The sequence below is a fragment of the Ambystoma mexicanum genome, chromosome 3p, assembly GCF_040938575.1.
Source record: "Ambystoma mexicanum isolate Mex_15411 chromosome 3p, UKY_AmexF1_1, whole genome shotgun sequence".
NCBI classification, from domain to species: Eukaryota; Metazoa; Chordata; class Amphibia; order Caudata; family Ambystomatidae; genus Ambystoma; species Ambystoma mexicanum.
Window position 1 is genome coordinate 76,144,864 of NC_090925.1, and position 14,488 is coordinate 76,159,351.

Genomic DNA, 14,488 nt, shown 5'->3' on the forward strand with positions numbered 1-14,488 from the left:
TCGAGAAATGGCGATATTAAATGGAAATCTGAAAGGGGATATACCGCCAAAACCAACTTGGAGAAATAAAAAATATGAAAGTACCCTTGATTACTTTTATGCTTCGAGAAATCTGATGAGTAATATTACTGATCTAAATGTAATTGAGATGCAACATAGCGATCACAATCTGGTTAAAATCACTCTTTTAGGTCTAACGTGCAAAAAAGAGCAGCGATGGAACCATGTAATCTTCATTACCCCGAGGAGAAATCGGCTGAAACTAAAAGAAATCCAGATTCTAACAATGGCAGAACTACTATCAGAAGAGAATCCACATGAAGACGCGGATCCATTAGAATATCCAGCTCTGCTTCAAGCGTAGACAGAAATTGCAAAGGAAAGTAAGAACAAAAACTTTAAAAATATACACGTGTACGACAAAGCGGTTGTAGAAAAAAACGCGTAATACGAAAAATGATCAGGTCTTTGTCAAAAAATCCATCATCGGATTATACTGAACAGAAAATAGAAGCACAAAATTCCTACAAAAAGTGGCTATGCCCACATAAAAGCATCATGATCCAGAATGATGCTGAAAAAATGTTACAAATTTTGACAACTAAAAACGCTCGCTCATTCTGGGAAGTAATTAACAATATGGTAGTCCCCCAACAAGCTATCCAAAATAATATGGTAACAGAAGCCAACTGGTTAGACCATTTTGGAAAGCTGTTCGCTAAAAACATGGACAATCAACTTCATGATAAAAAAAAAATTAATAAGATGGGACATCATCATTGATAAGATCGACATCTTAGATAACATCAAAAGATTAAGCTCGTAGAGAGCTCCTGGCCCCGACGGACTTGCAAATCAGATGCTAAAACTCCATCCTGAAGCAGGGGCCGAATTTGGTTTCATTGCTGAAAAAAGAATCCCTGAGTCTTGGAAATCGGCCATAATCGTCCCTGTATTAAAAAAAGGAGTAAGAACTGATCCTAAAAATTACAGGCTGATTGCCCTTTTGGACGTTGTAGGCAAAATCTTTGCAACACAACTACTGATCCAACTGACAAACTGGATAAAAGTGGCAGAAAATGCTGATAACCGACAAACTGTGTTTGTTAAAGGCGTTGGCTGTGGATTAAACCTATTGCTAATTAATCTATTAAAGATTGAGGCAATAAGAACGAAAACAAAAACATACTTGGCCTTCATAGATCTGGCTCACGCGTTTGATTCAATTGATCGTGAGCTACTATGGAACAAATTTAGCAACTGGGGGTGTCCTGATAGCCTGCGTGCTGCAATTAGAGAACTGTATTCCGAAGCAACGATAATTGTAAGACTCGATCAACTAGGGACTCTCTCGTCAACGATTAAAACCACTAGAGGAGTGAAGCAGGGGTGCCCACTAGGAGCAACTTTATTCAGCACCTTCATCTCAGACATTGGAAGATCCCTTGAAACAATAAGATCATTCGATCCAAAAATAAATGGAAATAGACTAGGATACATCCTTTATGCTGACGACATCGTGATAATGGATGCAACACCTATTAGCCTACAGAGAGAATTGTCTGCATTAAAGGACTATACCAACGCTAATGGCTTGGTGATTAATCCATTAAAAACCGAGATATTAGTGCTGCAAAACCTTGTGGGTGCAAGCAACTTGAAGAAATTCACCTGGAAAATAGACACAAAACCCATTCGGCTCACCATGGAATCGCAATATCTAGGAGTGCTGATTAACTCACGGCTAAATGACGACAACATGGTGGAGAAAATACGACGGAAATGCAAACTCCTAGCAGCCCAAGGATACACCTTAAACAACAAATATGGGAAGTTCACGATAAAGCCTGTAATCGAATTCTATAAGGCTAAGGTCATCCCAGCTCTAAGCTTTGGCGCTGAAGCAATGCTGGGATGCCCGGCCGAGATATGGCCATGGTGCGAAAACACATTCTGGAGTAAAGTGCTAGTATTGCCCAGAGGGACCCCAACAGCTTGCATTAGATTTGAGCTTGGTTTGATTTTAATCAATGAAAAAATTATATGGAACACTTTGACATCTTACAGGAAAGTCCTGGGAGCGCATGACCTTCCGCAATACCGAATTCTACGTAATAATCCAAAACATCTGGATGGCTCAATATTGAGTAGTTGAAACAAACGTGCGCAATATTATTGTAACAATTACAGGTGGATCCTGGTACATTGTTCCAAAATCTGAATGCAGTAAAAAAGAAACTATGGTCCCAGGATTGGTGTGAAAACCAAGATCAAAGGTCTCTGCATAGATGTATGGATCAAGTCGCTCTGGAGGCACAGGCAATGAACATTTTCCCAAAATACCTGCAAAGGTTCCCATGTAACAAAAAAAGGCATACGTTTCTGAAGTTTCTGATGAATCTGAGCCCGGCTGAGGGAGACCTACTGTGCCTTTGAGTTGTCCAAAAAGGGGTCCGAGCCCGATCGAGGGAGACCCGTTGAAACATTATATAAGAAGAGGGTCTGAGCCTGGCTGAGGGAGCCCCAAAGTGAATGTTATACCTGAAAACGAATGACAGTGAACTTTTGTAGAAAGAACTTTTAAGTGTTGTTTTGGTAACCCGTTACATTCTGTGAGAGAGAGACTTGTGGAGAACGAGAGACTTTATCGCAGAAGGTCCTATTTGATTTTTGAACTGCATCCCGGTGCTCAAATAAGCTAGAGTGTGTTCCAGGCTTAAGTGGGACGCCTTGTCCCGTGCTGAAACATGGGGCAGGGGAGCTTATCACTCATCTGTCCTGACATATTGTTTCTTGAATATGCTTTCTTTTGCATAGATCATTTTTCCACACCATTTGTATTTAGAAGTAAGGATTGGCAATAGGTTTATTAGTATAGGCCCTTTTTATTTTGACAAGACTCAACTAGGACTGTGTTATTTTTACTTTGATGGTTGCAGCTTGCTCCCATCCTTGGATTTAGGGTTAGATAGGTGTTCAATCTGAACTTCCATTGAAGTTCAATAAACACCCTTGAATTGTAATCACGTGTGCCTGTCTTTACTGTTTGATACCATGCCTTCCTTGCACTACCCAGAATCTCCAACATATGTTCACTGTCCCTCTGAAACAGTTGGACTTTCTTATCTATACCCAGTTTCTGTACCTTAACTGAGTTTTCTTGATAAGTTTAACTAGCCTAAGTCTATCCACATCCCGGGCATTTTTAATTGCCTTAATTTCGACCTTTAGCCTCTTTTTATGTTCCGCTAGTTCAGAGTCATATGTATGCAGGTCAATTCCCACTAGGGTAATGCTTTTTAGGCCTAAAGACTTTAGATAACATCCTTTCAACAAAAGGGATTAAGTGATTCCACTGTTAAGGTGTTCAATATCCAATCCACAGAAGTAGATTGACTCAATTCTTCAAATGCTGGATTGGCCCGCATTACTCTAATTGGATTCTGTGAAATCCGGTTACCTGCTCCATTTACCTCGATGTTCTGAGGACCATCCCTAAATTGAACACCCCATGGAAGGTTTATTCAGTTGTTAGAAAGGAATGGTCACTCGGGTAGTTCCGGTGACCTTCATTGGAGAACAATGTCTCAGAAGGCCTGCGTCCAGAAATATATAATCGATTGTTGAACTAGCCAGGCCGTTATGCCAAGTATGGTGGTACGCCAGATTTGTTGGAGAAACCCAATTCAACATGTGTAAACCCTGGCCCTCCAAACCGATGCCCCACTTCCAGCCAGCCAGACTTCTTTCATTTTTACTACGAGGACAATTCCCAGCGGACTGGGCTAGCAACTTCTCTATACACAGGGAGTTCAATTCCTCTACCACCATAACAACCCCCCCCACCCCCAGGTTTAACTCACGCCAGACATTTACACACAAAGAAATAGCCTTCAACATCACTTCCAGAACATAAATTCCCTGGTGCTAATAGACATTCAACAGCAGAATTGTCACCATTAAACCACCAACATTCAATTATACATTTCCATTCCCAAATTAATTTTTGATTAAGATAAGAAGACTGCCAATAGGGTGACCAATTGTAGTAGGAGTTGCTAATTGGGACACAGAAGCTTAGCCATCTGTGTGGACTTCCCTAGTTAACCACGTTTCTTGCAGTCAGATAAGGCTTTGTTGTCTCAAGTTTCCCCTAGGTGTGGACCATTTACAAAACATTCCAATAGGAGACGTCCCACGTTTAAACTAGTGGCCTCCCCACAACTGAGATTGAAGCCATAAAACAGGAGTCAGTGAAACACATATGGAAATGTCATCAGAGAAGTATTCCAAAGAAATGTTAAACAATAATACATGACTGAGGGCAACAGAGGAATTTGGTGGACATGCACCTGTGCATTGCAGAGGTTTCAGTGGAAAGAGTGGTTCTTGGTCTTTAACCCTCCCGTTGAAGGCCGCTCCAAAATAAATTCATCTTTTTAGGCCGCCCTGCCTTCAACGGGCAGGACTTTGCCACCAATAGCAGAGGGTTCACGTCCCGAAACCTCCATTCCCTCGCCTCCCTGCAGGATTAGGCTTCTTGGGTGAGTTTCATCATCCAAATCCTCTGTAAGCTGGTGCCTCACACACTCGACTCGTCCACTGCATCAGGTCACTCCCCCCCTCCCATAACCAACACCCACACTCACCAGCCCCTTCACACCTATGGCCCCTTTTCACACCTACCTGTTGTCAGGCCATGTGACCCCTTTCAGCTGCAGTGGGCCCATGTTATTAGGTCTTACATGTTGTGTTTCTTGGGCAGACTTTTTAAAGGGGGACCCCTGGAAATGCAGTCTAAAGAACGAATACCGAAAGGGTAATGACTTCAACTTTCACTTACACATTTTATTAGACATAAGGGAAGTCAAATTCCCCAAGAAGCAGGCAACGATGGGACAAACTAGTAGTAGCATATCTTTGTGAAATACACAATTTTCAGACATGATGAGGGGGAAGGGTGTGTGTGGAGAAAAATACAACCCGACAAAAGAACACAAGGGCACAAGTAGAGAATTTAGAATTGATAGACTGTGCTTACCTTGAGAAGTCCCCACAAGTCCACATCCTTTGGCTAACAAAACTGAAATGAAATCATGGTTCATTTTTAGAAAGTGAAATAGGAATATCACAGAATGAATTAGTAAAGTGCATCAGTGGTTTCTTAGTTCCATTCGCAGGGCCCAAGGCTCTACTAACATTAGGATTGTGTTTGTAAACATAAACATCACACTTATTGCTGGTGAGCCTGATAAACTGCAACAATGGCTGAAACGGTCAATCATCTTTCTGATGAAATGTTTCAATCCTTAAATGTATAAATCGCTTTGAACTCAATTGCATCCATGGATTAGAATGTTATTTTATGTTTTTAAGTGTGGACCGAGCTGGAGAGCAGCGGTGCACTGTACAGAGTTTTCCCCATAACAGCGGTTATAATAGTAGTGTACTACTCATAACCAAGGTTATTGATAGTCACTGTGGTTATCAAGAAAAAATTTAAAAAAAAAAAAAACTTCCCTGTCCTCTCAGACAGTTACTAAGAGCCCCCCTGTTGTATAATTTTCCCTGAAGGAAGACAGGAGCCAGGCAGGGGTTTCACCAGTGCTTTATTTCTCTTGGTTGCTCAGGAACAATTCCCACACAGACAGTGCCCGGATAAACAGGGGCCAACGTGGCCAACTGGGGCAGGGCTGTGACAGTTCTTATATTTCAGCTTTAATGCTGATTTAGTCCCGTGCTCGGAGGAGCCAGGAAGACGCAGCTGTCCGCGTCCTCAGCTCGTCCCGTAATGCTTGCGTCGCGCGCGGGGGCGGAGCTGTGGTAGCGGGCGAGATCTCGCGAGAGCGGGGCTCTCGCGACATCTCTACACACCTCCCTTTTTCAATGCGAAACGGGTTCACTGTAACACATAGTCATTGTATCTCACCGGTCTTCTGTGCTCCCTTCTGGGCCTCTCACTGGTTCCAGGGCACGGTTCCTGCTGAACCGGTTCTGGACTTACGTTCGGTTCTTCCTGTTCTGTTTCGGTTTCTTCTCTTTCTCCGTCGGTTCCTTCGGGTTCTCGTTCCTCGTTTCTCCCGTCGTCCCTTTCGGTTTCTATGCGTGGTGTCTCTGGGGTCCTCGCTTTTTCTTGCCGTCGCTGGTATAATGCTACCCTTTCAAAGTTCCACGTGCGCCCGTCTTCTGTGCGGACGTGATTGGTTCCTTTGTGAGTTACTTTTATGGGTTGACTATACCGGGATCCTGTGGCTTGATCTTTTCTTGGTAGTTTGATTTTGACCCAGTCCCCTTTTTCTATGTTGGGCGCTTGCTTCGTCCTCCTTCTTTCATCACTCCACAATTTCATGCGTGTCTTGTTTCTTTCAATGCGCCATACCACTTCTGTCATGTCAACTGCTTCATCTTCCCTTACTTTCGACAGCCATGGTGGGATGAGGGTAGATGCCGCACTCCTCCCTCTCAACATTTTGAACGGGGATATTGGAGTAATTCCGTTTGGCGTGAGCCTGTGGGCCGCTATGGCTTCTTTGGTGGTTTTGAGGGGGTCCATGCCCGACGCTGTCGCTAGTTGGATGGCTCCTTTTATGAACCTGTTCGCCCTCTCCACAAGTCCATTTGCTTGGGGGTGATACAGGGCCGCCTTCTTTTGTTTGATGTGGTTCCTTTTTAAAAATTCTTCCATGTCTTTGGAAACTAGTTGTACTCCATTGTCTGTGACGACTTCTTTGGGGAGGCCTTCCCTTTGAAAGATTTCAGTGAGTACTTCTATGACTGTCTCAGTGGTTATGTTTGGGACAAACTCTGCTTCCACCCACTTGGATAGATAGTCGACCAGCACTATGCCGTATTTGTGTTCCGTTGCCATCGCCTCCAGGGGCCCTATGAAGTCTATGCCCACTTTGGACCATACTGCTTCTGGTATCTCCGTGGGTATGAGAGGTGCTTGGCGAACTTTCAGTCTTTTGTCGCTATTTAGGCATTCGTGGCAGCGCTCTATCATGGAGCGTATTTCTTGGTCCATAGACGGCCACCAGTAAGCTTCTCTCACCCTGCGGCGGGTCATCGTGTTCCCGAGGTGTCCCGCGTGGGCCCTGCAGAGAATAGTGCGTCTCATTCCTGTTGGGGGGATGATTTGGTCCATTTTCATGATTATCCCCTCTGTTTCCGACAACTCATCTTGCACCTTCCAATATGGTCTCATGCCTTCGGGCAGCATTTTTTCAGTGGGCCACCCTTCTTTGATCCATTTGCGAATCTTAGCCATGGTTGGGTCGTTCTCATCTTCCTCTTCCCAGTGTCTCTCACTGAGTTCCAGGTAGTCTGGTGCCCTTATGTCTGAGATGGATGCAACAATGCATTCTCCGTGTAGGAATGTGGTAGCCCTCTCCTTGTTCTCTGGCAGTCTCGACATGCAGTCGGCTTGCGACTTTTTCCAGCCTGAGATGTGATGGATTTCAAATGTGTATTCCTGTAGTTTCGCTGCAATGCGAGCTAGTCTGGGCGTGGATGCTTTGGTGCCTCCCGGACTAAGCATGTGGATGAGCGGCTTGTGATCTGTCACCAGCTTGAACTTTGTGCCCCACACGTATGTTCTGAAATGTTCGACTGCCCATGCGCATGCTAGCATTTCCTTTTCAATGGTGGAATAGTTCTGTTCCGCCTCTGTTAGTGCCTTTGACGCAAAGGCCACCACATGTTCGGTGTCACCTCTCCTCTGCGTTAGCACAGCTCCTAGTCGTACGCACTGGCGTCAGTGGTAATGACTGTATCCCACTCTGGGTTAAAAGGTTGAAGACATGGGGCTTTCATGATATGTTGCTTTATGGTGTTCATCGCCCTCTTCTGGGGTTCTTTCCACGAGAATTCTGTCCCTTTTTTGAGTAGGTCGCGTAGGGGTGAAGTGGTTTCTGAAAACTTTGGTATGAATTTCGCATAGTACTCAGCCAATCCTAGAAATGACCTCACCTCTTCTTTGGTGGTGGGTTCAGGAGCTTTGATGATGGCTTGCATGAGATTCTGTTTTGGACTGATGCCTTTTTCCGAAATCTTGTACCCCAGATATTCGACTTCTTTTACCCCAAATGAACATTTCTCATGGCGTAAGCGCACTCCTGCTTCTTGTAGCTTGTTGAGAACCAATTTGAGGGTGGCATCGTGCGTCCGTTTATCCCCTGCGTAGACCAATATGTCATCCTGAAAGTATACCACATTTTTATCTTTCCGTAGCAGGACGTCCATCATGCGTTGAAAGGCTGATGCGGCTGATGACAACCCGAAAGGCATTTTGGTGAATTGAAATGTGCCAAATGGAGTGATAAATGCCGTAAGGGGTTTCGATTCTTCGTGCAGCTGTATTTGGTGATATGCATTTCTCATGTCTAGTTTAGAGAATATTTTGGCCTCTTTCATTAATAAAATGAGTTCATTTATGCTTGGGAGCGGGTAATTGTCCGTGATGACTTCTAAGTTGAGGCTGCGCAGATCTATGCAGACCCTTAATTCCTGTGATTGGGGTTTCTTTATGAGGATGACTGGGCTCAGCCATTCGGACGCTTCAATTTCTTCTATCACTCCTTCTTTCTTCATTTTGTCTAGCTGTTGTCTAAGGGTGTCCCTTGCTGTGGCCGGTACTGGTCTCACCCAGTGCTTGACAGGGACAGCATTTCTTTTGAGCACAATTTTGTGAATAAAACTTTTAATGTGCCCCGGCTCCTCCGAAAAAAGTGTTGGGTAATCGCTCTTGACAACGGATCCGCTCCTCGCATTGACTGATAGAACTTGATCTTCTGTGCTGGGATCTAGTCTGATTTTTAATTTGTCTTGATCGTCCCAGCCTAAAACTGCAGGCCCTTCGTGGCTGAAGTAGACCCTGGTGATGGTTTCTCTTCCTTTGAATTCAACTTTGCCGTTGATATAACCTAGCAGTTCGACTGAGGCCCCCCCAAACACCGTGGGCTTGTGTCGCGTGGTGAGCACATTCACTTTCTCTTTACCCACCATTTCTTTGTATGTCTGAAGGGGTAAGATGGTGAGGTCTGAACCGGAGTCTGCCATGACCCTTGTCTCTCTTCCATCGATTTTGATCACGCAGTGGGGCTTCTCTCTCCTGGCTCGTGTGCTGTTCACCATGATAACTGTGGGTCTTCCCTCTTCATCTGAGGAGGATTCTCTTTCCCTTGTGCGATCTGTGGTGAGGCTGGTGACTTTCTTGTTTCTCCAGCGACACACTATCGAGAAGTGTCCAATGCGTTTGCAGACAGAGCACTCCTTGTCTCTGGCTGGGCACTCTCTGTCAAAGGCCAGGTGTTTGGTGCTGGTGCACCTATGACACTTGGGGGGGTTCTTTCTTGCTGTTTCTCACCTCTCTCGTGTCCGGTGCCAACCTTTCTTTTCTTGAATGGAACCCCACAGCTTGTATTTCAGTGGGACCTTGGGCCCCTGTGAACTCTTTCCTTCTTCCCGCCGTTTCTTCTACTGCTCTGGCGATCTCAACGGCTTTCTCTAACTGTAACTCTTTTTCAAGGATGAACTTATCTTGAACTTTCCGACTGTTGGTGTGGACAATTAGCATGTCGCATATACGGTTCTCAGCATTGGTGCCGAAGTTACACAAGGCTGTTAGTTCTCTTAATTTCGTGACATAGTCATCGACGGGTTCGGACTGTTCTTGTTTTCGAGTGTAAAACCTTATTCTATGGAGTACTGTGTTCTCTTTACTGGCGAACCTCTTAATGATTCTTCTAACCGCTTCCTTGAACACATCATCATTGTCATCATCTACTAGAATCGGGGTAAGGCCCTCTAATATTCTTTGCCCTTCCACCCCCAAGGCATTGAGTAGCATGGCCCTTCGTCTTGCCGCTGAAAATCCTGCTCCACCCATAGCCTCCACGTACGTCATGAAGAGGGGCTGCCATTGTGGCCAAGGAATGGCAGGCCTACCTGGCGTTTGTAGAAAGGGTGGCGGCGGTGTGGCTCCCTGCATGTTTCTGCGCGGTTTCTGGTGATGATCCTCGTCGCCAATTTATGTTGTATAATTTTCCCTGAAGGAAGCCAGGAGCCAGGCAGGGGTTTCACCAGTGCTTTATTTCTCTTGGTTGCTCAGGAACAATTCCCACACAGACAGTGCCCGGATAAACAGGGGCCAACGTGGCCAACTGGGGCAGGGCTGTGACAGTTCTTATATTTCAGCTTTAATGCTGATTTAGTCCTGTGCTCGGAGGAGCCGGGAAGACGCAGCTGTCCGCGTCCTCAGCTCGTCCCGTAATGCGCGCGTCGCGCGCAGGGGCAGAGCTGTGGTAGCGGGCGAGATCTCGCGAGAGCGGGGCTCTCGCGACATCTCTACACCCCCTCCTGGCATGCTCCCACCACTGACCTTCACTCATCTTTCGCTCCCTAACCGTCTCTCATGCTCCCCCAACACTCGTTTCCCATGATGCACTTTCATTCCTGATCACGTTTTCTTTCATAAACGCGGTTATCCCGCCAAATAACCGCAGATACTAGAAAAGGAAAAGGAGTTTCAATTTCACGTGTGCTTTGAATAAAGAAAGTTGTATTCAGCGACCTGTCCCTGTCTCTGCTACATGTGCATGTGTGAGAGGCCGGAGTGACCCCATCTTGCTGTCAGAATGGCCCACTAGTACAAGCCGGCACTGGCGACGAAGGGCCGACGACCCCATGCCATGACCAGCGCTGGCCAGGAGGTCTGGCTGCATAGGAGAGGCCCGTCACGAGGGAGGCGAAAGCGCTCTGTGTGCCCCACCAGGTCTACTAATCAAAGATAACAGGCAAAGGCTGCTTTCTTATAAGGTGTTTGAGAATTTTTGATTTGACGTTTTTTTAAAAAAAAATATTGATCTTATTTGTTCTATTGTCCCATGTACTGCACTTCCCCACCGCACTTTACCCTTTCCCCCTTCCCATGCACCTGCGCGATCTGAATGACACCTGGCCTAGTAGGATCGTTGTCTGTCTTCCCTTTGTTCCCCTCCCTTGCCTCGTCGCGCCTTGAAACACTTGTGTGTATAGGTGCATTATAAATGCAGTATCATATCAAAGGCGGACCGGAGAGTGTCGGCGGGCACTGCTCGTGTGTCGGTGCGCCTCTGCAGGCCAGGATCTGCAACTCTGTGGGAAGTGGGCAGCACTACAAGGGACCCGGTAAGCCCGGCCTCACGCAGTACGCCCCAGCATTTCCCATCCAGGCCGGAGGCCCGGCACCATTATGCCACGCCTTCCCGTGGGGTCACATCAGCCACAGACACAGGCTGTGAGTAAAGCAGCGCAGAAAGCGCTGTAAACACTCCATATTGTTACTCCAGTCCTGAGGCTCAGCAAGGTCAAGCCACACCCCGCATGTGCCTACAGGGCGCCTCTGGTCCACAACAGCCACGGACACAGGTTGTAAGCAGGAAACAAGCAGACAAGGCGTCTGCAAGGACCGGAGCATCATAAGCAGCATACCAGCCCCAATCAAGCCCTTTCCAGACAGCTCAGAAGGGCACAGGCTGCAGAGACACTGCAGGACTTTACCTGGGCCCACAGGCCCCATGCCAGATTGGTAACAAGGCCACAACCCTGGCCACCTTGCCCCAACCAAAGGCTGAGCTCTTCTCTCCTCCACCCACATACCAGCTGTCAACCAGAAGGGAGGCCCCAGCTGAGGCCACTTAAGGCATACTCATGTCTGATGGCCTCATCCACGTCAGGAGCCGAACCCTCAGGGCAGGCGCCCTCCACGGGTGGGGGCTCCCAAGTATTGCACCTGCCCCACGCATTCGACGTGTGCAACACCAGCAATCTGGGTCCCAGATGGTCCACATGGCTACGAGATTTTAGATTTTATGTGGGTGCCATAGGACTCGAGGATGATGTTAGGCTCAAAAACACATTATCTATGGCCATCGGACCAGCAGTTAGAGGCATCGCAGGGGAGCTTGTGAACCTTGAAACTGCGACCTATCACAACCTGCAAACCAAATGGACTAAATACTTCACACCCCATACCAATGTCGACTATGAGAGACACCTCTTTCATATCACAAGTCAAGACACAGGGGAATCCCTCGACAACTACGTAATGAGACTGCGCATCAAATTAAAACAATGCGAATTTCATCGCTACCCTAACGAAGAAGCCCTACGATCGCAGGTCATAGCGGGGTGTGACTCCCAGTCGTTTTGCAAGAAACTTCTGCAGAAACAGAGGTCGCTGGATGAGATACTTGCCCTGGCGCACATGGAAGCAGCAGTCGAGTCCCAACTGGACAATCTGGGCAAAGTCATGTTACAACCAAAGGCTTCTGGACCCAGACAACGTCACCAAACTTGTCACCATACCGCCCAGATGCACGGATGCCACGTCCGACAGGTGTGGATAGGAATACCCCCACACGGGCGACCGAGGATGCTAGTCTTCAGAAAAGGACACCATCGCAACGGCCATGGACTATGACGAGGAAGAGGGGGGAGGTGGCAATGTGTACTATGCTGTATAGAAAGGACGCTCAAGTAGAGAGACATTACATCAATGTACGGACAAGAAATGCTTACCTAAAACGTAAATGAATAAAAGAGCAGCAATCACCAGCGATACGGGAAACAAGGTCGCAGCGCATGCTAGAAAGGAAGACAAAAAAGAAAGAATTGGTAGCCTACACAAGATTTAATAAGGACATTGATTATTTTCTATTTCTGAAATGAGCGATTACATTATTAAGCTGTGGCTTTTTAATACCGTAAGCACTAGACCAAGCAGACTTCTTGAACTTCCTAGACCCCTAGGCTTTCAGCTGCTTTTTCAGAGAAGAATTAATGTGTCTGCAACTCAAGACACAATAATTGCTCAACTGGCTGTACCTGGCACATCACAGTGCTCAGCAAATATCTTGCGGCGGAGAGCGCTGCCTCCTGTTTGCAAATACAGCTTTTAAAAAATGAACGTATTTGATTGTTCACTTTAAAAACTTGACAATATTTATTTCCAATGATCACTTCCAATATGTATTTTAGTCGTATGAATGTTAGAGCAAAACCTACAATATCCAAATACATTATTTTCTGATTGGTAATCATTTCAAGATGAAAAGTCTGGTACACCTGTTTTGTTACTCTTACTGAAAGGGGGAGGTTGTGAGTAGCAGCAGTAATGGTCCAACTAGCTTTGCATAAAGCATAAAGGCAACAAACAGAAGAATGAACACCTTTTTATACAACAAATGTGTCTGTGTTAAAGGGTTGTTTGATTGAAATACTCAATACATAATGCACACTGGGCTTGCTGCTCATTTAATGTTCACAACACTCGACCCAAAATCAAATCTTCGCAACACTGGAGCCTATAAACTGATTCTGTAAAGCCACAGAGCAATAGAATTGCTGTGACAGCTGTTACTCCAAGGGGCATATGAATTTGTGAAACAGTGGTGTTTTAGATTGTGCTAATGTCTACCTGAAGCTTTAAGATTGATGGAATCATGATGTATTAATCAAACTATGATGAACAGTATTTTAGCGGTATCCCAAGTTAAGGATATCTATGCACATGCTCAGTCCTCACTGCACAGACATCCCCATAGAAAAGATTTAGTTTTAGTAATTCAATCCATACATCACCTCCAAATGTACGATACAAAACCATACGGCTTCTAATTAAGTTTGTTTAACACTGTTGATATAATATCATGACCCTCTAAGTGGCAGGTAGGTTTTAGGAGACAAATGGGGACTATGCTCAATGGGTTGGTAATTAACAGAATTCGGCAGCTGGCATGGAGTGGTAGATAGGTCAATGGAAGCTCCATATACTGTTTCCTAACAGCGGCATTCGTTGCCCTGGATCGAGGGTTACTGTGGAAGAAACTGGCCAGCTGTGGTATACCGGACGGTCTTCTTAACATACTTATTCATCTACATTCCAATAATGTTATAGGAATACAACTTAATAACAATGGGGATCTATCCAGAGAAGTTCCAACTGCGAGGGATGTGTTGTTGCTCCCTTTATTTTTAACTTGTACATGGCTGACATAATGGAGGCCCTTGCAGAAGCCTCATTTATGACCACGGAATTGCTACATCTTCATTTTCAAAGGATTGCTTATTGTCAACAGCCTCCGCCCTTGGAGCGTATGGGATAGATGGAGGTCCCTCCATTGAAGTCTCCACTACGCTGCTCCCGCTAGCGCAAGTCCCATTCAAGCTTCTAGCCTTCTAGATGGGTTAAAAGGAGGCTCTGCCCCCTGCTCATGGCGTTGAAACCGCTTGGTTACTGCTACCCATCATGGTTTGCTCGCTGTGTTTTTCCCTCTATCCCTCTGTGCCCGCTGCTGCTCTGCATTCCCTTTACTCATTTAACCCTGCCCGCTTCTGCCTTCCCCTTCTTGCGGACTCCCAGCTCATTTCTCCTTGCTGGCTTTACATGGTCCCCCGTGTCTCCGCCTTCCCTCGCTCATTGCGGCTCCTCTGCTTTGAGCTCTGCTGC

The 14,488-nt window shown here is 46.0% G+C and overlaps 1 protein-coding gene across 11 annotated transcripts in view; it reads right to left on the reverse strand.

Annotated features, from left to right (window-relative positions):
- The window catches only part of LOC138580122 (C-type lectin domain family 2 member B-like), a 283,857-nt gene that overhangs the window by 233,271 nt on the left and 36,098 nt on the right, over nt 1–14,488 (reverse strand). For 6 of the 11 annotated variants that reach the window (XM_069650413.1, XM_069650406.1, XM_069650408.1 and 3 more), the window contains exons 2-3: nt 12,559–12,624; nt 5,042–5,083 (exon numbers count right to left, since the gene is read on the reverse strand). The exons of 2 other annotated variants lie outside the window; for them this stretch is intronic. In XM_069650413.1, the coding sequence (XP_069506514.1) occupies nt 5,042–5,083; nt 12,559–12,624 (108 nt within the window). The remainder of the gene's footprint in view (nt 1–5,041; nt 5,084–12,558; nt 12,625–14,488) is intronic. 3 more of the 11 variants (XM_069650412.1, XM_069650409.1, XM_069650414.1) reach the window with 1 other exon arrangement.